This window comes from Hippoglossus stenolepis, chromosome 9 (assembly GCF_022539355.2).
Source record: "Hippoglossus stenolepis isolate QCI-W04-F060 chromosome 9, HSTE1.2, whole genome shotgun sequence".
Classification (NCBI taxonomy): domain Eukaryota; kingdom Metazoa; phylum Chordata; class Actinopteri; order Pleuronectiformes; family Pleuronectidae; genus Hippoglossus; species Hippoglossus stenolepis.
This window is the reverse complement of record NC_061491.1, coordinates 14837584-14861929: the sequence shown is the minus strand read 5'-3', so window position 1 is coordinate 14861929 and position 24346 is coordinate 14837584. Positions and strand designations below refer to the sequence as shown.

Sequence of the window (24346 nt, the reverse complement as noted above, 5' to 3'; positions counted from 1 at the left end):
AACCACCCTGTGTTCGGAGTGTACAAGCATTGATGAAATGTTCACTGAGGGCCCTTCATCCTGCAGAGATGTACTTAACTAAATGTACTTAATTACTTTTAACTGCTGTTACGTCCAGTCGCTAGTGTTTTCATTAAATTTGTCTCCTGTCCGTATGTTTACCTCTTCCAGGCACAAACTAGTATCCACAATGGTACAAATCCACAGGTTTATACAACAATGCAACATTTTGGCGAGATTTCCTCACACTCACATCTGTATGTGTCCTCATCTGTGAGATCAGAGGCCTCTGGCAGAAACAGGAAGTGAATGTAATCCAATATCAGAGCCATATGCGTTGCACACATCATCTCGGCTGGCCACACTTACTGTCAAATCCTCGTGAGCCGCATAATGACGGTGTGTGTTTGTTTTACCCACACAATCAGCAGAGAATAAGTGGCCATGACCAAACTTTTGGAGGGCAGCGCTGTGAGTGTTCGTGGCGATGGTAGCTGAGTCATGTTAAGAGTGAAACTTCCAGGCTATGACACACAGCTTATAAAATATCGGTCACAGTGAAGCTCTGTTTGCTGCATAGCAGGCAAGGTTAGACACTCATGCACACACACATACACACACATACACACACATACACACACTCTGGCAGAATGTTGTCGACAGAATAGGATTGTAGCAAACACCTTCTCTCATACCACTTTCTTTCTCAATAGAACACAATCTGACAATAAAATTTGCATAAACAAACACACACACACACACATAAGCACACAAAGTTAAAAAATACCGTTTAAAGGAGATACTTCTGTGCTTTCTTTGAAACGTATCCAACTCAGCAACTTTTACTAGAAAAGGGAGATTTTGGCTCAGGCTGAACTTTGAAAAGGAAAGTACATTTATTTAAACAATCTCCAGAATCTGGGTGTGCAGTTATACTAGTCGTAAATAGCTGTAGGTGAAGGGAACAATAGCGATAGCACGGTACAGGCTCTTTTGCATATAGCTGTGTATTTTCAGCCTCTGTCATTATTCTTGGGAGGTGTGTACATTGTCTGCTCACTTTGTACCTTCTGCAGTTTTCTTCTACTGATTGTACAGGTTTACAAACTGTGCAGTGTTATTGTGTCTAGTTTAGTGTGACAGAGGTGCTCCATTCACACTATAAAGGTATATTCTGATCTGTTTCTCTTCTTCCTTTTGTGGTTTTTGCAAATGAAGTAAGCAGAGATGCAAACTTATCCAAAGAAATCCACACACAGGAAGGCTGGTGCACAGCTCCCTCCAACTTCAACATCATTATTTGGCACAAAGTTAAAAGTGTTAGAAGATATAAATCAAGGAACCAAACATGGAATCAGACACTTGTTTGTGAATACCCACTAATTAATACACTTTCTCCTAAGAAATATCCTGCTGCTAGTGGCTCTTGATTCTGCAGAAAACACTGGCACTCACTCAGTGTTTACCAAGGCCCAACAGTCCCCTTTTGAAACCACATTTTAAATTCACTAGATTTTAGTCTGATCTGCACCAAATTGCGCACACATGAATATCACTTTATTATTTTCATCAAAAACCATGAACTATTCTCTGTGAAATGAAAGAAAAGGTTGAAAATCACCCTATCTCGCAATGTTAGAGACATTGTATTTAAAGTTTCTTTATCCACCTCCTGATCTGCGTTGGCACCAAAGTTCATTGGGTTCTTTCTTGACCCATCCTTCCACCAAGTAGTTCTTTGCGTAATTTTGCTTAAAAACCAACCAACCAACAAACACACAAACATGTGTGAAAACATAATAAAGTAATACAATTTTTTTTTTTAAACGTTACATTTTCTTCTGCATAATGCGGCCGTTGTTGTTGTTGCAGTTGCTTTTGTTGTTCTTGTTGTTGTCGTCTTAGGAAAATACCAGAAACCAAGGATGCACATATTAAAATAAATATGGTGATTCCCTTAAAGCTTTCACTGTGCAATATAAAATCTGTTGGCAGCACAGCATCGGAAACCCATTATTGTCTTCTTTGTACCCAGTGATTTAATGGGATCTTACCAACGTTTTACAAGTTTTATCTGCAGCCTCTCCATTATTTCTCTCTCCGTGTGCATGTGTGTGCGTGTGCGTGCGCGTACTTGAGTCTTTGTAGGCGGGTTTTCCGCCAACAGGGTTTGGTTGATTCAGTATTGATTTGTCGGTGAGGCGGAGGAGGAGGAGGAGAAGAAAGTGAAGTGGGAGGAGTGGAGGAGAAAACCCCGGCCTGAGAGAGACAGAGAGAGAGAGGGGAGAGAGAGGGAGAGAGAGAGAGAGAGAGAGAGAGAGAGAGAGAAAGAGAGAGAGAGAGAGAGAGAGAGAGAGAGATCATCACAAGGTAAAAGTCAGACCGTGGAGGGAGCGCACTTACTGGATTTACGCAGGGAGGGAAAAGTAAAAGTGTCTTTGGCCGGAGTGACTTTAGCTTGTACTTTCTGCTCCTTCCTTCCTCTCCAACCGCTCCGCCCTGCATTCCGCGGAGCAGCTGTGTTTTAATGCGAACCCGAGGAGGAGAGGAAGGAGAGAAGAGTGACGAAGAAGAGACAGAAGAAGAGGAAGAAGTGAGAAGAAGGCCTGGACACCACCCCTCCTCGCCCTCTGGATCTCTGTCCACTCTCCCCTCCTGGCCCTGCATGGACGGGGATGGGGAGAGCCGGATGCTGTTGCCGCGGGGCTGAGCGCCTCGCCTCCCCGTCTCTGGTGCGCCGTTTCCGGCCACTGCTGCTGCTGGTCATCGCTCTGTGCTGCGGTGCTCAGATAGGTAACTAGAACTGCACTTTCCACACCGCAGCGACTGCTCGTCTCTCGGCCATGAGTCGCAGCACATCTGGGGTTTTACGCACTCTTTTACGCTGTTACGCACTCATTTCTGTGCGCTCCTGCAGCTACAAACCTCTGCAATCTATCTTCTTAGTCTGCTGCATTATTAGCCTTTAGTCATCGGATACTTTATTAGTTATTAAGTAGTCATTGTGCTGCCGATCCTTGTGTTAGGCCCTGACAATGGCTCTCTCTCCAGCGGCAGTGCTGCAGTCTGAGCCCGGATCGAGTTTCCCCTCTCTCCTGGGCCGTCATTCTCCTGTCTGCCCCTAATGGCTCATGGAGGAGGGGAAGAGAAGGGGAGAGAGTGTGACTACCTCTCCTCATATTCATATAGAACAGATTATAGCTTCACTCAGAGCGATATACAAGGAGTCAAGAAAGAAACCGAACTGAATGTATCCGAGTGTTAATGAGAAAAGTTTAGATTGGAGCTGTGCTGTGTTTTAAATCAGAGTAAATCTGTGTGGGATACAGTTTATGTTCAGTAGCATGGTGCAAATGAATAAAAACGTATCATAATATAAAAATGAAGTTGCATGATGTAATGGAAATGTATATATTGTCATGTGTGCTTATTTTATAACGTGTTCACTCAACCTACTTTAATAAGCATGAATGACAATATGTAAATTCACATAACATGCAGGCTGGAATCTTGAAAACAAAAAAGGTGAATTAATCTAAACTAAATTTCATGGTATACATTATTGTTTTTCTTCCGATAATCAGAAAAGGGTAGAGCTCACATATGCCAGTTTACAAGTCAAATCCCAGGTAGATAAGAAATAATTAAACAAAAGAAGAGTGTGTTGACCTAAAGCCAAAAGTGTTTGTAAGGATTATTGACATTAAAACATAATGTGACTCATATTTGTAACTAGACAAAGTCATGATTTAGGCTTTAACTGCCCGATCACATTGTTCATTCGGTTCAAATTATATCGCTTCAGTTCAGAAACACATGCATTTCTCATTTGGTGCAAAAAGCAACACAATGTCCCCTCTCACCAGCATGTTATTGTGTGTTGGTCGAGTGTGTGTGTGTTGCTGCGTGTGTGCAGAGGGTTGGCTGTTGTTGGTGGCTGTCTGTTGAGCAGTCACACCTCCAGTAATTAGTTTAACACGGCTCAGGCAGTGGGACAAAAACCGCCTCTGCACACAGCCTGGTGGGAACACAGACCCACTTCACTGTAAAGACCCTCGTGGCACTTTCTCCTGCATGTGCGTCACTTGGAAAGAATGTGCATTATTTTGGTCTTTCTCAGCAAAACATTTTTATTTGTAAAAATTTCAATGCAACACGTTTCATTGTTAGTCCAGCTGTCAGGCCCATGTGTCGGGTTAGACTGGAAGGCAGGAATGTCTGAACTGTTGACTATTGTTTGCGGTGTCCAGGCGAGAGAGAGAGAGATAGAGAGAGAGAGAGAGAGAGAGAGAGAGAGAGTGCACGCTTTAGTGAGCTCCTGTAAAGCTTTGTACCACCAAAAGCTTGGAGGGCTGTTTGTGTGGGAGAGTGCACACAACAGGGTGATCAATAAGCACTTCACAAGCCATTCTCCCGGCCGAGAGATGATCCCAGTAGATCCCTCTCTGATCCCCGGAGATCAGAGAAGTTGCAGGCCTGTGGACAGGGAGACAAAGAAATCGGTTAAAACCGTGGGAGATTCAGCCGGAGGATCTTTTGACCTCTGTGTGATGTTGGCGAGGGTGCCTAAGGATGCAGGGAGGAGAGGCTGAGAAATGGCGAGGAGACTTGGAATGGGGTCGAGAGGGCTTAAGGCTGAAAACTGAGTTGTGCTGATGGAGGCAAATGATTCAAACTGGGGGGAAGAATCTGATCGGAGCAGGTCGGAGCAGATGGCGCTTGGGAGAAGAGGCCCATGAGATGATAGGGTCAGCTAGGAGAGAGGGATGGAGTGAAAAGGAGTTTGATATAGGACATGGAAGTGATGGTGTGGGCATTTGTGACTATATTAGATATTTACCCCTAGGGATGAAACAGACCAGGCTGTGCATGTACTGAAAGGCCTTCACACATGGAGTTCTTTATTCTCTCCTTAACAATACCGTCAAGTCAATTCAGCTCGCAACCTCGGCTCGATTTACCACATATTTCCTCTGCATAAGCACAGACGGGATTTTCTTTTGACAGAGCAGCTATGTGTAGTCAGAGAGGACACTCAGGAGGACGGCTCCACAAAAGGGAGATCTTGAGGAAGCCTTGAAGTATGAAAATTACGCTTTAATATTGATTTAGAACATCATATAAAAAATCCTGGTGCATGCACAAGAAGGAGAGAGTGCAGGGCGAGCTATTAAAGCAGAAGCACAATGGGAGCTGGTGTGAAACTTCAGCAGATACATGTCGTCACAGAGTTTTTAACCTTTGTATAAGTCAGTGGTTTGAACTCCTTCAGTTACAGGGCCAACTCCTTTTTTTTTTTTTTTTGCTATGTCACCCTGCTGGGACAATGTCAGTGAATGAGCGCTTTTGTGTGTGTATTTCAGAGCGGCTCCAGATTGTGATATCCTCTGAAAGAGAATATAAACCCACTCTGATTAGATTGGAAGCGGCATTTAGGTTCTACAGGGGCAGATAGGAGGGAGAGAAGGAGGCTGCTGCTGCGCCAGTCAAACACACAATGTGTCCTCAGTGCTCAGACCGTCTGAGCAGCGGTGGTTGGCATGGACAGCAGCCTGTGTGTGTGTGTGTGTGTGGTGTCAGTATTTAACAGGCTGGGGAGAGATTCTGAAGCACAGTGTGAGTGAGTGGGGGTCCGTACCTGCACCCTGATTTGTAAAACTCGGAGCACTACTGCCCCCAAATGGTGTCATCCAACTCCTTCATGCCAGTGAAATCAAATAAATGTACAAAGAGCTGGAATGTGCTGTTTGCGTATGTGTGTGTGTTCATGTGTCAGTGGGAACTCGTGGTTGTTAAGCGATGCTGTGACATTAAAGGAATCTGTTGATTTCAGTGAAAAACCGTATACTTTCTGCTTATGTGTGGCCATTAGGACAAATCACGGACTGTGCGTATGTAACACAAGCACGTCCAGCATTTTTTCTATAGCTATTTCTGTGTGTGTGTGTGTGTGTGTGTGTTTGTGTGTGTGTGTGTGTGTGTGTGTGTGTGTGTGTGTGTGTGTGTGTGTGTGTGTGTTTGTGTGTGTGTGTGTGTGTGTGTGTGTGTGTGTGTGTGTGTGTGTGTGTGTGTGTGTGTGTGTGTGTGTGTGTGTGTGTGTGTGTGCTTGGCTGCCCATACACTGCAGAGCCTCTCTCTGGTCTAATTTAATAGGAGCACACTGTGACTGATGCATTAGGTCTGGTCTCTAATCTATTCTCTCTCTCTCTCTCTCTCTCGCTCAGAGTCCCTCTCTCTCTGATGATCTATGATATAAAAGGCCGGTCTGACCCTCGTTACATTCAGAAACGTAGCAATAGATAAAACATCACGGACGATTTTCAGACCAAGAAATTTGTTCTTGATGGTTTCACAAGGGCAGAATAATCAGTCTTCTAGGACACATGGACGTACTCTGGCCTGGTCTGCTGATCGCCGTTATGTCTGTAAACAAACATTAAAGTGAAGATAAAAGTGGCTTTTTTTTTATTTGATGAAGGGGAATTTTGACTGTGCCAGTCAGGAATGACCACAGAATTATATCAACAGGAAGGTGTCAAGACAAATAAGCTTTACAACATCATGGTAGTATGAATGCATGCAGGGCACACCTTGTATTGTCTTCTTATCTCTGCCTTCTGAATTTATAAATGTCTTTCTCTCACTTGTTCCTGGGCTGTATAAGCAGTGTTATCTAACTCCTTGTGGGAAAATGTTCTTTATCTTTTCTCTCCGGCTGCTCTTTGGTTTATTACACTTAAGGTTTATTACACTCACAGAGCGGCTGTGCCGATTGATCAAGACTTTGAATGAGCGGTTCGTTCTTTTTGCTATTTTATGAGGCTGGATTGTAACAGGCTGGTAGCATTGTGTGTTTAAGATCAAAGCTTTCTGTCTTCACACGACGACCTCAGAGCCAGCTCTCACTCTTAAATTACATATTTCTTTCAGTCTGTTTTTCAGCCAGTCACCCACTTGTATTACTGTAATAATATCTCCCTCTTGCAGTATTTCTGACTATCTGTGTGTCCTCTCCAGGTCAGTGTCAAGTGGCCACCCCTCAGTGTCGCATCCAGAAGTGCACCACCGACTTCGTCTCCCTGACCTCCCACCTGACTCCGGCTGTGGATGGCTTTCACATTGAATTCTGCAAGGCTTTACGCGCGTACTCAGCCTGCACCCAGAGGACGGCCAAGTCCTGCCGGGGGAACCTGGTCTTTCACTCGGCCGTGCTGGGCATCTCAGACCTCATGAGCCAGAGGAACTGCTCCAGAGACGGGCCCACTTCCTCCACACACCCCGAGGTCCACCTGGAGCCCTGCAGCTACCACAGTCGCACCCAGCACGCCCACGCACACTCCCACGTGCATGCACATTCGCACGCTCACACCCACGGCCACTCTCTGCCTGTGTACCTGTTCTGCGGGCTGTTTGGGGACCCACACCTGAGGACATTTAAGGACAGTTTCCAGACTTGTAAGGTGGAGGGGGCGTGGCCTCTCATCGATAATGACTATCTGTCGGTGCAGGTCACTAATGTTCCCGTGGTTCCTGGGTCCAGCGCCACAGCAACCAATAAGGTGAGGAATAAACTGGTGCAGAGGGACGACAGAACACACACACACACACACACACACACACACACACACACACACACACACACACACACACACACACACACACACACACACACACACACACACACACACAGATAAGTGGGCTTTCTGGGGACTAATTTGGTGTAAAGAGTTACCTAAGTGAGAGCAGCTGCTGTAATTTACTTTATCTATGTGTGTGTGTGTGTGTGTGTTTCTATAATGACATCTAAGTTGTCCTCCTGTGTCTCAGAGAGAGAAATCTTATCAACTTGAAGCTGGAAAACACCCTCGCTCTCGCGGCTCTACTTTTCCTTCTCTCTTTCCTCCTGTGTCGCTCTCTGTGTCTTTCACGCCCTCCTGACTCACAGGTGTGAGGCAAAGAGTCCGATCTTGTGACTGTCGCTTTTGACTGAAGCAGTGTTGGAAACCTAACTTGGTTAATGGCTACATATAGCATGACCTTTAATAACATGGAATGAAATGTGTGAAAGGACTTATTGTTTACTTACGCATGTGCGTGCGCGTGTTTGTGTGACTCGTAGGTGGCGCTTCATACACTCAGCTTAAAGCACTTTGCATGTAAAATATGCTTCCTTATCTGTGTAAGATAGAAATGACACACAAGCACTTATAAACACACACACACACACACACACACACACACACACACACACACACACACACACACACACACACACACACACACACACACACACACACACACACACACACACCAAATGGATGACAAACCATACAAGGTAATCTTTGTGGTGTTAAAGAAGCAATGTTGATGTTTCCCCCGATGGTCTACTACCCTCTCTAGTTTAGTCGATAGCTTTAATTATTAAAGCACATACACACCCATGTATACACTTAGTCATACACACACACACACACATGCACGTATTAAGCAAGTAGTAGAGGTTGCTATACAGTGGAGCTGAAGGTCTAACCTTGTGTCAGAGGTGGGGCAAGTTATTAGTCATGATTATTAGGGACACACAAACACACACACACACACACACACACACACACACACACACACACACACACACACACACACACACACACACACACACACACACACACACACATTAACAACCCTCTAGGCTTAATGGCCTGCCAGGCCTCATTCCTCACAGCTGTCATGTGAACAAAGCAGCCATTCTCCGGAACTATGATGTTAGTGCTAACCGTAATGCTCACACCACACCCTGTATCCACCACTGCTTCCACTCACTACTGGCACCCTATGTGTTTTATGTGCATATGTGTGTTCATGTTTGTGTGTGTGCGTGTGTGTGTGTGCATGTGTCAGCATGTTTGCATAGCTGTGTCAAATTACAACTTGTTAAAAAGTCATTTAGTCATTTCTCAAATGTTGTGTGATGAGAGTCAATAACCTGTGTAATTGGTGAAAGTTAATATTTGTCTGCGTATGTGTGTGTGTGTGTGAGAGAGAGAGAAAAATATTCCCTTTACTTAAGGTTATTACCAATGATAATCTTCCTTATCAATTCATCTGGTGATTTATAAGTGATCAATGTTGGAGTCCCGCAGTAAATCCCGTTTTGAGTTTTGCTCAATGAAAAATACTCAATTTATTATCACGCAAAATGGAGAGAAGCAGCAAATCTTCACCACTGAATGTCCTCTTTGTGTTTTTATATTCAAAGGATAAATCAGCCATCAAATTATTTGTAGATAAATTCAGTTGATCAACTAAACAGTTAACTCCTGCTTCAACTAGATATTACATTGATACATTTGATGAGTATTATTGAGTCTTGAAAATGTAAAAGGAAACTGTAAAAAAGGAACCACAGAATTTGTACTTTTAGTAATGCTGACGTTATCACTGGTGCCACTTACTGTTACCACTGGTGCTATAACTGATGTTACTTTAGTTACTGGTGTTATTACTGGTGTTACTGGTTTTATTACTGATGTTACTATTGATATTACTACTGTTACTGTAGTTACTACTGCTATTACTGTAGTTACTGGTGTTATTACTGGTGTTACTGATTTTATTACTGATGTTACTATTGATCTTACTGGTGTTACTGCTGTTACTTTAGTTACTACTGATATTTCTGTAGTTCCTGGTGTTATAACTGCTGTTACTGGTGTTACTGCTATTACTGTAGTTACTGGTGTTATTACTGGTGTTGAAATATCCATAGTTAGTTGGATGTGGCCACGTGTAAGGACCCTAAAATAAGTTAAAATTATTGCCATCATATTTTCACAACAATAATAATGATAATAGTAATAATAATGTATGTCTGATGAGCAAATTTGAGAAACTGATATTCAAACATTTGGTATGTTTGTTATTAAACCATTGACTATCAAATTAGTTCCTGATAAATTTTCATAAGAAGATGAATTGCTACAAACAATCTCTTTATTGTCCCACTTGGCTAAAATGGATTTTTAATCAGGGTTCGTATCTAACAAATATACACACAGACAACATCAGCTGTGGCAACAACACGATAAAAGACTACAAAGTAAAAAAAGACAAAAAACATTGAGCTGGTGCAGGGAATGAAAGTGTAACTGTGAACTGTTTCTTGCATGTCTTTATTTTAAAACTGTCTTCAACCGAGCACACTTTAAACTTAAAATGTCTCTATAACTTTTCTACAGATAACTGTCATCTTTAAACCCTACGACGGCTGCACAGACCAGAGGGTCTACCAGGCCATCACAGACAACCTCCCCGCTGCCTTCGATGATGGCACAGTGAGCAGTGGAGAACCCATTCACTCTTTAGCTGGTGCAGACGGTGCCAGCGGGAAGGTCCGGGCTCTGTGGATCTCTGAGCGCACCCCGGGCCACCACATAGAGCTGCACGCCGGCTACATCGGTGTGACTGTAATTGTTCGCCAGATGGGCCGCTACCTGACCCTGGCGGTGCGGATCCCGGAGGAGCTGGCTCAGGCCTACGACGCCACCCAGGACCTGCAGCTCTGTCTGAACGGCTGCCCCAGTGGAGAACGCATCGACCAGGCTGGACACCTCCCCCTGCCCATCTCCCCTACTGCGCTTGGCCTGCAGCTTCAGCAGCTCCGTCGGCCCAGCTACTCCTCACAGATACAAGCGTCCCCCTATGGTCCTCCGCAGGTTTTCAGCGTGGAAGGGGCAAAGGAGCGCTGCAGGGAGAAGCTGGAGGAGCAGGACATTTACTTTCACTCCTGTGTGTTTGATCTCTTGACCACCGGGGATGCTAATTTCACAGTGGCGGCGTTCAGCGCCCAGAAGGACATGGAAAGTCTCCACCCACACCGGGACAGATGGAGGATCTACCCCCGCGGCTCGGCCACCTCAACCCTACACTCTGATTTTCCACCTATCAAGCGGCTCGCTCTGCTCCTGCTGTGTGCTCTAAGTGTGGCGTTCACGTATTAGCGGGAGAGGAAATCTTCTGGCGTGCCTGCATGCGTGCAGGCCTGTGTATGTTGGTGCACTAGAAAGAGAGTTTTTTTTTTGATGAGCACTGATTCCTCTCACGCAGCGAGTGTACAGCAGACGTGACAGTTACCAGAATCCAGATTTTTTTGTAGAAGAGGTGGCAAACACTCCCAGAGGGCACAGGAGATACTGACTGCATCTTACCTCCTAGAATCGGCCCTCTGGAGGTAAACAACACAGGAGATGTGATGATGGCTCACACAATCTGTCTTCTTCTTTGGATAGGAAACCATGGACAATAACACAGACATTGATGAGTGGGTGAATTGAGTGTGTGGATATACACTACAGACTGTACATAGTTCATTTTGTCATCAGTGCACAGTGTAATGTCATAGTGTTTGGAGTTTTCTTTTGTGCCATTTGATGTGATTTTTCTTTAATACCTCAGACAGAGGACGTTTGTTTTAACAAAAGCACTTTATTTTCATTTTGATTTTTTAAAACTAATCCACATCAGTGTTTCTTCCTCTCACTTGCTCTCCTCCACCAAAAAGCTCCAGTGGATCAGATTTGAGTTTTTTTGATCTTTTCAAAGTAAAAGTCAGTTGATCACAAGGAGCTGCCAGTTTTGTCAAAACTAATCACTCTTCCAGTAGCTGATTTGACTCAGTGTCTCGTTTTAAAGTCGCTCATTGTGAGTCGTTCTGTTGAATGTATTATGAACATTGTCACAGCAAATGCCATCAGTGCTATTTTGTTGCTGTATGTATTTGTTGTGTTTCCTCAGTCCTGATTTCAAATATGGGTGTGTGTGTGTGCGTGTGTGTACTTGTGAGTGTGCATGGGTGCGTCATTGGTGACATGCTTGAATCTGTGACCATACTGGCTCATGTTTTGCTTCTCAGTGTATTCTTTGTTGTTTTAATTTGAGCCAAAGACGGATGATGTATTTTTTAATGTAGAAACAAAATCATAACTCACCTCCAAACCAGCACCCTCTTCCTCCTTTCTCCTCCTCCTCCTCCTCCTCCTCCTCCTCCTCCTCACAGTCCCCCTCTCCCCTGTTTTTTAAATTGCTACTGTAGACTATTTTTCTCCTACTGCCACGATTGACAAGCTGCTCCTTGATGACGTATGTGTACGATACTGGAGTGTAGACAAAACACTGCAAATCACTGAGGAAACTTCACCACACAGGCTGCTTGGATACATATACTCCAGCACTGTATTGTGGGTAATGAATGCCATTTGATACCTGGTAGATATGCCAATCCCTACAACTGTGAGCTTTCTTAACATGTACCATTCTGTATAGTTATGTCCCACTTGTTTGGCCACATGAGCTTAATCTCTGTTGTCTCTTTTTGGCATTGTGACCTCTTACATCACATGTGAGTGACAGTTCGGTGAAGAGTGACTGGTCAGTGTTGAAATACTTAACTTATTTATGAACGTAGTGTCCTGTAGAGGAAGTAAAGCTCCATATTCTTACTGTTGGATAATAATTTAAAAATAATGTCAGATGTGATTGTACTGCCACCTAGTGGTGCTCTGTTGCTATGTGTGTTATGCTAAAAAAAAAAGAAAAGAAAAAAAAGAGGAAACAAACTGTGTGCAAGTGTTTTATTTAAAAAACAATAAAGTCCAAATGGTCAAAACATACTTCTTGTTTATTAATTTTACATTTACAAGAATAAAAAGAGCAAAACAAGAATAATAGAGATATAAAATTATACTAATTAGTAAACCCTGATGAAAAAACCTTTTACCTTACCCTAACCAAACTTTACCTTAACCAGGACCTTAGTGACCTTTTACCTCATTAGGACCTGACTTTGATCCACATGGGAACTACAGGTCCTGACAAGATCAGCATTTATGCTGGAAAAAGTCCTAAAGAGGTAATCAAAAGGAGCACACACACACACACACACACACACACACACTAACCCATCTGTCTGAGGTTAGGTTTTAAACCGGCACACAATCTGCTTTCAACTGCCAAAGTCGGCGACACCTGGGATGTTGGAGTGGAAGAGCTGAAAATGGCGCGAAATCTGAAGCATTTGAGAGCTGCTTCTCCTGTGATCATCACAGTGAATAACTTCACCATTCAATCCAAGAGAGTGTCCAAAAAGCTCTGTGTAGGACGACAGGACCAAACCTATGATGCTCCAGTGCAGAAATCCTCACTGTGTTGACTTCAGACAAGAAAAAGTTCCCTTCCCTGGGATACTTTTCTTTTCACGGTCATATAACATGTCAGAAGTTCTCCATCTAAAAAATCAAATATAAAGCTCAAGATGTATCACACTAGTAGACAATAGAATAATACTCAACAAGTATACAGGTTACTTGCATATGACTGTACATGAGCATTAAGTTTCTGTGGATAATACTGTTCTAATCTATATATAAACTATACCAGTCATATTTTGTTCCAATTAAAGCTCACAGACTCTTACCACTTAATAACAGCATAAAAGGTCATCAGGGCGTTGAAGCCGATGCTCTTCATGAGAAGCAGCCTCATCGACAGTACAACCACTGCGTTAGTCCACACATCAATATCTGCAGATCAAACCACACAGACCAGCATGAGGAACAACATCTGCACTGTAACATCTGTGTTAAAACAATTAGAATTTACCTTCTGTCTTTTCATCTTCATCGCAAATCCTGTGTTGATCACCTGATGATTTGAAATATTTCAAGATCTTATATTAAAGCACAATAAGACTCCAATATGTTCACAGTGCAGCTGTACTCCTACCTGCTGATGTGACGTGGTGTCGCTCGAGGACTCTAGGGTGTCGTCTGCGACTCACGGAGCAACGGTAAGACGGCCAGTCGCTGGTCACCACTGTGATTATCGACACAGGGCTGTGTCGACGATGCTTCTTGCTCAGAGCAATGCTGCGTGGTGCGGTAGACATGTAGTCATCTGACGGTGACCTCCAGCTGACCTCCAGGTGACCCCTCCTGAAGTCCCTAACAATGCAAACCAGCAGAGTCCAGCCCAGCCTTTCCCCCACAAGATGGACCGGGGGGGCCAGAGATGCCAGGATGTCACCCTTCACCCCTCCTGACCCAGAGGAGGAAGAAGGACCATGAAGAGGAATATGTTTTCATTAAAAAAATATTAAACTAGAATGGCACTTGGTGAAGCGCAACAAAGGCCCTCTCTCTCCTTAAATTCAATCAAGCTGCACCAAATTTCACACACTCATAGATTACACTTCACTAATTATATAATTTTCATCAAGATCCATAGATTCTTCCCTGGGAAAACAGTAAAAATGTCAACAACCAAAAAAAACAAAAAAACAATTCCCTATCCCGCAATGTTAAAGACTAAGTTTCATGGAAATCCATCCAGTTGTTGTTGAGTAATCTTGTTTACAAACAAACAAACAAAGAGACAAGGATGAAAATATAACCTTCTTTGCAAAGGTAATAATGAGTTAATTATTACTTAATATATAAATGTAATGATTTTACAAAATGTGCATTAAAATTATATTTGCAAACTGCTGCTGTTGATGTTTTTCATGTAGTAATTTAGGTAGAAGGTGTCAGTCCTCTATATGCAGGCTGCCTCTGTCTTTTGAAATTTGAAATATTCTCACATACTGATTCATAATATCCATCATCTATATAAGTCATGTTTTAGAGATTAAAAGCTCTTACCGGTCCATAAATAGATGATAGGAAGGTATAATAAACCTCTGGAAGACTCAGTCATGTCTGCTTTCATCAGAGTAGCTTCTGTCCCCTGTGGGTGTGTGTGTGTGTGTGTGTGTGTGTGTGTGTGTGTGTGTGTGTGTGTGTGTGTGTGTGTGTGAAATGTGGGCATGCCGTTTGGATTTGCCTGGAGCGTTGCATTATGGGGGATCAACATGTCTCATTGTTGTGACCTTTTACAATGGTATTCCCCCCACTCCCACCCCCCAGACATACAAACTTAAACACACACACGTGCAAAGGGAGATAGAGAGGTAGAGAGGCAGTTACGAGCATGAAGATATATGTGCATTAATAAAGAAAGGAGAAAAACTGAGGACAGGACTTTGATGTGGACATTGGAGCGTCAGCAAGGAGTCATTTTGAACAACTAGAGACACACCTGCCTACGTCTGTTAGACTTGAGGTGAGAAACTGATCATATCAACGCAACCAGAACATTAGACAACACTTGTGGGGTGCACCTGCATACACACACACACACACACACACACACACACACACACACACACACACACACACACACACACACGCACACACACACACCACACACACACACACACACACACACACACACACACACACACACACACACACACACACACACACACTGTGAGTGAGAAAGACAATTTAGACAATGTAAATGTGACAATGTAAATTTGATCTTAGGTAAATAATGTCTTATGTAATGTGTTGGTGTGTAATGTAACTTGCCTGGTTATGAAGACATGTTACACTCTGCTGACGTGGTCAGGTGGTTAATATCAAACCTAAAATAAATAAATGTTAAAATAAATAATACAATGATAAAACTGCTGTTCTCACAACTTCTCTTCATTTTGTTGAAATTTTTTTATGATTACCGTAATTTAAGTCATTACATTTTGAGGCGAGTAACAGGAAGAATTAGTTGTACTTAACACATTCTCCTGCCTCTTACCCTAACATTAACCATCACAACTGAATTCCTAATTCCAACCCTAACCCGGTCTTAACCCTCAAACAGCCAAAATGTCCTTAAAGGTCCAGGTATCTCACAAAAATATTAGTGCAAGTACAAACACACACACACACACACACACACACACACACACACACACACACACACACACACACACACACACACACACACACACACACACACACACACACACACACACACACACACACACTGGCAGTTTATTTGCCTCTGTAGTGGGCGGGAGTTTAAAAGTGAAAGTGAAAGTCATTGTGGACAATAAGGAAGGATGATGAGGACGAAATGACTGAGCTAAAGCTTTCTGACATTTCTATCAACATGACCTCTGAATATATCACAAGACGGGCTTTATTTGACTTATTATAAGCTTTGAACAAACGTCTTCTCGCACAGTAAGTTACTGTTTCTGATCTCAATGTTACAGCTTCATGTTTTCAGTTTGGTTCAGTACAACAGCACGTGTTGCCTGACTTGAACTTCAGTTATGCCGCTGCAGCTGTTGTCACCTCATGCTCATAGATAGATCTGTCCTCTCCGTGTTTTGTCCGCGTGGAAAATCATGTGGTTCGTTTGTCACATGTTTGAGTCTCACTTGGGATGAGATGTGCTGCTGCCTGACACTTGTACTTACTTAGCACCACTTACTGTAAGCATGTCAACATTTCTTCCTTGGGCTGGAATCCAGAGAAAGTGTTATAGTAGTATTCATTTCTGCTACAGTTTTGTGATTGTGATTTATTGTGACCAACAACCAAGACACACCTGTCTGGAGAAAGCAAAGACCTCCACAGGGGCGGATCCTGGACCGGGGTCAGGGGGGCACTAACCCCAGCTAAAAATACGATTGGCCCCTGAGGTGCCCCTGTGCTGTCAGTAGTATTCAAAAAATTGTTGCTGACTAAACAATACGAAGAATAAATATGACAGCTTGTGAATAATTACAATTTTCTAAGCTTTTTGAAGTACAAAATGTGCTTGGTTAAGGAGCAATTTTCAAACTATGTTCAGTGATGTGTGGCTTTGCTCAAAGTTAAAGAGCTAGCAGTAAACATGGAATGACTTAAATGTACACTTTACTGAATCAGCAATTGTGCATGGATGTTGGACATATAATTGATGAACATATAATTCATAATCTGTGTAAATTTTGTCCCTTAAAAAAATCCAAGATCCACCACTGGACCTTCACTAAGTCAATGAAAGAATAATGGCTTTGTCTCATGCCTTTTAAGATAACAATGTCCTTCTTCCTCCAATTATGTCTTTCAGGTCTGAGCAGAAGTTCTTGTGTGACATTTTGCTACAGCAACATCAGTGTCCAACACTCAAATCAGATGCCCCTTAGTTGCTCCCTCCATTTCATTTCAGTACTAGCTGTCATCCTGTCCCACAGGTTGGCCTTGGATGAAGGACATTTCCTCCACAATGTTATTGGTGACGCTGTTAGCACTGTCTCTACTTCACATGTCTCTGGTTGAGTGTCAGCCCACCCAGAATTCAAGTCCTCCAGGAGTACAACCTCCACTGGGTACCGATAATCTGTCCTTCCCCTGGAGCCGTCTTCGCCTGCCGAGGTACCATCACTTATGTTTTACATCCACATACAGGAAATCCACGAGAAAATTGGTTGAACTCTGTTTAAAAAGCAACTCATGTTTGTTTATCTCAGGTACATCATTCCTCTTCACTACCACCTCCTCCTACACCCCAACCTCACGAGTCTCAGTTTCAACGGCTCAGTGCGGATCGAGATCGATGTCCAGAATAATACTAACTGGGTTGTGTTACACAGCAAAAGTCTGCAGATCTTTAAAGCCACCATACTGAACCAGAACCTCGCTCATCTCTCTGACCAGGTAGCTGGAAGCTCATCATCTTAGACTGGCCATTTCATATTCATTGAGCATTTCATGACTTTATGGTGTAATTAAAATGTATTTGATCATCCCGTCACAGGTTCTTCCAGTTCTTCATAACCCGTCGCATGAGCAGATTGGCATTTTCTCTCCCAGGGTGCTCAGCAGTGGGCAAAAGTACTTCCTGCATATTGAGTTTGGGGCAGAGCTAGTAGAAGGCTTCAATGGCTTCTATAGTAGCACCTACAGAACCAGTACAGGAGAGACGAGGTAAGAGCTGAGATTATTTCAAATAAGGTTTGGTGAAATACCCGACACACGCAGGATTGTTACAATTATAACACAATTCAAAAATTCAAATACTGCTGATGTCTCTGTTCAGAACCTTGGCGTCAACTCACTTTGAGCCCACGAGTGCTCGCATGGCGTTCCCTTGTTTTGATGAGCCGAACTTCAAGGCCAACTTCTCTGTTCGGATTAGGAGGAGCCCAGAGCACATTTCTCTCTCCAACATGCCTGTAGTGAGTGATACACATGTTTCCTATTGGCAAGGGTATAACTTTGGATCATGGGGGGGGGTTAGGTCAAATGGTATGGTCAAATACCCTGGATGATTTCAAAATCATATTGTATTATGCTTGATATCCTTAGAAATAATACAATAATAATGTATGCATCATAGTCACCAGATAATACCAACTAGCTAGTTGCCAAATGTAGCTATAATGTTATTGGGGTGAGGGAAGTTATTTAGTTTGATTATTGGAGGGGTTACAACCACCCATCCCCCCCTAGCCTACAATTAGCTATTGCATACTTTCAAATATGTGTGAAAATTGGTTACAGTGAAACATCTGTGTAATTTAGGTCAAGACACTCGAAGTAAATGACAGCCTGCTGGAGGACTGGTTTGCTGTGAGTGTAAAGATGAGCACGTACCTTGTGGCGTTTGTCATCTGTGACTTCAGATCTGTCACTGCAACAACATCCTCTGGAGTGCAGGTAAGGCCTCCAACACAATGTTTGATTTTCTCAATTCCTTGGTTAAATATACTACTTTATTATTCTTTTCATGCATTGTTGTGGATCTATAGGTGTCCATCTATGCCGCCCCTGGGAAGTGGCATCAGACCCACTATGCCCTGGAGGTCGCTGTGAAAATGCTGGACTTTTACGAGGAATACTTCAACATTCCTTATCCTCTACCCAAGCAAGGTAAACCTTTATTTTAAATTTCTGTAAGTAAACCACTTATCTTTTGTTTGTCTCCACATTTCGGTCTCTTTTCTCTGTTTATCCTGTCACTTTCTACTATTACCTGTCCTGTGTTTTTCTCTCTCTCAGATCTGATCGCCATCCCAGACTTTCAGGTCGGTGCAATGGAGAACTGGGGATTGACCACCTACAGAGAGACAAGCCTTCTCTTTGACCCCCTCACTTCCTCTGTGTCTGATAAACTCTGGGTTACTATGGTGATCGGACATGAGCTCGCCCATCAGGTGAGTGTGACAGTGTACGCAGCAACTACACAAAGTCTGTTTATCTTGCTCGAATGCTCGTAAACCTCTTTATTACACAAACAGTCAGTGCCGTAACAGCCAACATCTCTCCTGCAGTGGTTTGGTAACTTGGTGACCATGGCGTGGTGGAACGATATCTGGCTGAATGAAGGATTTGCCAGATACATGGAGTTCATTTCAGTGGAGGCCACCTACCCTGAGCTCTCTGTGGTCTGTGCATCAGTCTAATTATTGATTCATTAATGGATATTAAAGAGCGGCAGAGAAGATTGATAACAGTGTTCTGTGTATAATCTTGCAGGAGGAATATATGCTGCACACCTGCTTTTTAGGAATTGGCCTAGATTCGTTGAATTCCTCTCGTCCAATATCCAGCGCAGCAGAGAACCCCACTGAGATCGAACAGATGTTTGACACAGTCTCCTACGACAAAGTAGGATTTCAGTCTTGTACATGTGATGTGCTTTCTGTCACAAAGAAGGTTAATGGGTATCGTTAGGGATATATATAACCTGTGAAGATTTTTATAAATAAAACAAACATTCAATTAAAAAACAGATATGTTATGTTTATGCTACTTTTTATTTATTGACCTACTCATGTATGAAATAATATGAAAACTGCCACCAGTCATACTCCTGTGAATCTATTGATATACAGAACATCTACTCTGACTCCAACATATAACATAACCTGCTGTGATTAAATTGACCTTTCCTCTCTCTTTCACCAGGGTGCGTGTGTCCTGCACATGCTGCGACACTTTCTGACCCATGATGTGTTTCAGAGGGGGATTGTGCGATACCTACGCAAGTACAGCTACAAAAATGCACACAACCAGGACCTGTGGGACAGTCTGACTAATGTATGAGCACAAACTACATTCAATGTGCAACTCACTGTGTGATCCTCTTGGAAAAGAAAAGTGAAGGGATAGCCTGACTGAGTGTAGTTGAGTTTGTATTTGAGATGATGTTTACATGAAAGAGAATCATTGAGTCTGCTCTGAACTGGAGAGGAAGGGGATGACATCTTTTCTCATTTCTAGTATCATTTTCAAATAAAAATAAAGTATTTTCTTACAATAATATGAACCAACAGCTTCTATGAGGGCAGACATAAGTCATTAATAAACTAGAACACTGTTGTATGGTCAGTGGTAATGTAATGTACATGTGATTTGTGTTAAATGGACTAAACCATGGACTAAACCAGGGAATGTCATGCATTCAATGATTTAGTTTTATTTTGATTTTCAGACATGCTCAGAAGAAGACTTCATCTCAGGGAAACACTGTTACAGTGGCAGCCAGGCCACCAAGAATGCAGTGAGTAAACATAAAAAAAATAAACTCTCTTACCTCTGTCGCTGATTATAAATGTTACCGTCAGCGTGTGTTGAACCAGCTGTCTCCTACAGTACCTGTTTGCAGGAGAACATCTGAATCTGACGGCCATGATGAACACTTGGACTCTGCAGAAAGGTATTCCTCTAGTAACTGTGACGAGGAAGGGGAATCGTCTGCTGCTGAGACAGGACAGGTTCCTGAGAACAGTGCTGCCGTCTGACCCTCTCTGGCCCGCGCTGCAGAAGGGGTGAGCATGCACATGCACTCACAGCTGCATAACCTGCAAACAGCTCTTGAGTTCCAGTTTTAGGTTTTCGCTTATAAAAATACTTTCTGCTCTTGTATAGTTTTCTTTGGCATATCCCTCTGACATACAAGACAGATGCTTCCAGCACCATTCACAGACACCTGATGACAACATACACAGGTAAGAGGGACGAGAGAACGCAAAATACAATTCATATCTTAATTTTTCCTTGGTGTGATATTGTTTTTCACCCCTTACTATGAATGTGCCTTTCAGACAGTGTACACATAGAAGAGGAGGTCAGTTGGGTGAAGGTAAACACTGACATGACTGGCTATTATGTGGTTCATTATGAGGACAATGGTTGGGATGAGATGACCAAACTGCTGAGAGAGAACCACACCGCTCTGAGCTACAAAGACAGGACTCAGCTGATACACAACGCTGTTCAACTGGTCACGTAAGCATCAAAGTGTGACTGTATTTGTGGGTCTGCGAGAGTCCGACTCCAGATACATTTTCTATGAATGCCTGTTGTTACACATAAATAAATCAAAACGGATTTGAATGAAATAGCACCCAACCATTCAAATAGACCATGTAGGGAGACTTCCAGTGCCTTGTTACGACACAAAACCCAGGAAGCTCAATTGAGTCACTCAAGCATGACGTTTCTGACTTAGAGGAACCATAACAAAACGCGAGTGTTTTTTTCCCAGAGTTTTTGGGTTGGTAGACATGCCAGATACCCACATTAACGTGTAGAAGCACTAACAAAGTGGAATTTGCATGCTATGTCCCCTTTAAAGTGCAGGACACCTGCCGATAAATAAAGCCTTAGACCTGATTGGTTACCTGCCACAGGAGACGCACACAGTGCCTCTCCTCCAAGGACTGGGATATCTGGAGGCAATTTACCATGTGATTGAGAAGAGGAAGGAGTCTGAGCTAACACACAACCTGGGGGTAAGAAGACAAGCGTACACTCACTGTCTGATATTTATGTCAATGTCAGCATTAAACTGAGTGAGTGCGATGCTGACTTCATTTGAGACGGTGGTTGTGCTCTGGTGCAGACGTACATCCTGCGATTTTTCCGTGCCATTGTCGACCGGCAGACATGGAGCGACAGCGGCTCTGCGTCAGAGCGACGGCTGAGGTCAGCGGTCCTCTCTCTGGCTTGTCACCTGGAGGACCCTCGCTGTCTTCAGCTGGCTCGTCAGAGCTTCACAGACTGGCTAAAGTCAAATGGAACACTCAAGTCAGTCTAGATTTCATATTAACACATCAACGATCAACAACCACTGATATAAATCTCATAAACACTAATCTGAGGTTTCACCTGGTCTTTAATATGCATGACGCTGCTTGTGTTTACCCTACAGTTTACCCACTGATGTGGCAGAGACTGTGTACTCAGTTGGAGCACAGGATGACCATGGCTGGGCCTCGCTCTTACACAAATACAACATCTCCCTCTCTGAAGCACTAAAACATAAAATCCTATGGGCTTTGACCTGCAGCAGAGACACCAGCAAACTGGAAAGGTACACTTTATTTTCTTCATACTATATTTCTCCACACAGTTACTGTGATGTTGCAATCTTGTGGCTCTTATGGGGTACATTATCACAGTACTGCTGCCATCACTGTTTGTGTATGTGTGTGTTGCAGACTGCTGGAGTTGGGACTGGAAGGTAAGGTGATTCGATCTCAGGACCTGTCTTCTTTAATCGTGATGGTGGGCAGTAACCGGCAGGGACATCACCTCGCATGGAACTTTGTCAAAAAGAACTGGGACACGCTGGTTAAGAAGTTAGTATAACATACGGGAGACACTACAAATGAAAATCCGAACTGTTTTCAGTAAAACCATGTGATAGAAAATGCAAAACCCCCCTTCTTTTACTCATCAAATATATGTACTCTGGTCTGCTCTTCTGAGTTCACTCTCCAATTCAAGTGAACTGGAAATTGGCGTCAGACTTTTGGACCCTCTTGTGTGTATTAAAGAGATATTTATTTCTAACTATCGTCACTGTTGTGTTTTCTGACCTGCAGGTTCCAGTTGGGCTCATCTTGTATCAGACACATCATCGTTGGCACCACAGGCCAGTTTTCCTTTCCAGAGGAGCTCACCGAAGTAAATACACTCTAAAATCTTATAATCATTATTCCACAGGGCGATGTAGATATCAATCAGTATTGGCAATATCAGAAATACGTATATGTATTGATGGTGAAACAGTGAAATGTCAATTTGTTTGAAGTAAAATCTATTAAATATTTTGACACTGACAAAGACTATAATACCTGTATGCATATTTCTAAATTCATGTGTGTTTGACCCCCAGGTACAGTCCTTCTTTGAGTCCATCAAAGAACAGTCATCTCAGCTGAGAGCTACTCAGGTTGCCCTTGACAACATGCAGAAAAATGTTCGCTGGTTTCAGAGGAACCTAGAGACTCTGAGGAACTGGCTCCATGAGCAAATGAAGTGAAACCCAGCAGGGATGGAGGTGATGGTTAGCGTTATCCACATTGAGGATGTTTTATGTGGTTTTGATTTTGTATCTGTGTTTTTATTTGTAAAACGTAATTTGCTTGACATCGCTGTACAGCGTTTTGTAAGTTTTCAGTGGACTAATTTGATAAAATAAAAATATTATTAGTAGAACTGAAAGGAGAGCAGAGGTAGTGTGTGTGGGAGCCATGTTTGTAACGTGACTGTCAATGTGTCTGTGTGTGAGTGTGTGAGAGAGAGAGAGAGAGAGAGAGAGAGAGAGAGAGAGAGAGACCCATTCCAAATTAAGACATAAATAGATTCTTCACCAAATAGACAATAAAATGGTTCATTGTACCACCTTGGAGTGTTAAATGACACATGTCGTTGTGTTATTGTGCACATGTATTAGTGTAACCATTGTGTTTGCACTTGCGTGTATATATATCCTTGGTATTCGACATATGAACTATTCATTCCAGTGTTAAGGTTTGTGGTGCTTGGAGCATAAGGAGTATGTAGCTCCATAATAAACCCGGGAGTTTGAAATCAATACTAAATTTAACTGACAGCCAAAGAAGGGAGGCAAGAATTGGAGAGATATGGGCCGTAAACTTTGTGTTGGTTACATGCCAGTCAGTTAAATTTAGTATTGATTTCAAACCCCCGGGTTTATTATGGAGCTACTAACTCCTTATGCTCCATGCCGTAATCTAAGATCCTCCACCAAACGCTTACTAGTAGTTCCAAGTTAAGGCTGGTGAATAAGGGTGACTGCCATCAGGACCCTTTGGCTCTAAAATTCTTTGCCTGAAGAGATTAAACTTTAAAGGGTTTACCTGGTTTAAACAGATGATGTTTATTTTAAATATTTCTTTTCATGTTTTCTTCCTTAAGTTCTGTAGAAATAAAGTTGGATTATTATTATTATTATTATTATTATTATTATTATCATATGTAATATTTAGGCATACAGGAATGAGTAATTCGTCATATTAACTACTTGTTTGTGGGTTCAATCATAAGAAGTGCAAATACGAACATATAAGGTTTAGTGTATATTTCAATGGGAACATGAACATGAAGTCCTCACAAGTATAATAAGAAAAGAGTGTGTGCTTATGACGCCCTGACACCGCCCCTAATCA

The 24346-nt window shown here is 42.8% G+C and overlaps 2 protein-coding genes across 2 annotated transcripts; both read left to right on the top strand.

Annotated features, from left to right (window-relative positions):
- The first annotated feature begins 2276 nt into the window (after positions 1–2276).
- On the top strand, positions 2277–12662 carry rgmb (repulsive guidance molecule BMP co-receptor b). The gene is made up of 3 exons (XM_035165536.2): positions 2277–2793; positions 7018–7559; positions 10233–12662. The coding sequence occupies exons 1-3, from the start codon at positions 2676–2678 to the stop codon at positions 10992–10994; spliced, it is 1422 nt and encodes a 473-aa protein (XP_035021427.1). The 5' UTR covers positions 2277–2675; the 3' UTR covers positions 10995–12662.
- A 3306-nt stretch (positions 12663–15968) lies between these two features.
- Positions 15969–23560, top strand: erap2 (endoplasmic reticulum aminopeptidase 2). Its single transcript, XM_035165516.2, has 21 exons — positions 15969–16115; positions 16993–17297; positions 17393–17579; positions 17680–17849; positions 17962–18100; positions 18447–18581; positions 18674–18794; positions 18924–19078; positions 19196–19309; positions 19401–19532; positions 19833–19964; positions 20359–20427; positions 20520–20695; positions 20796–20875; positions 20972–21155; positions 21505–21661; positions 21772–21956; positions 22081–22242; positions 22370–22510; positions 22757–22838; positions 23050–23560. Exons 2-21 carry the CDS (start codon positions 17128–17130, stop codon positions 23194–23196), a joined length of 2838 nt encoding a protein of 945 aa, XP_035021407.1. The 5' UTR covers positions 15969–16115; positions 16993–17127; the 3' UTR covers positions 23197–23560.
- The last annotated feature ends 786 nt before the right edge of the window (positions 23561–24346 follow it).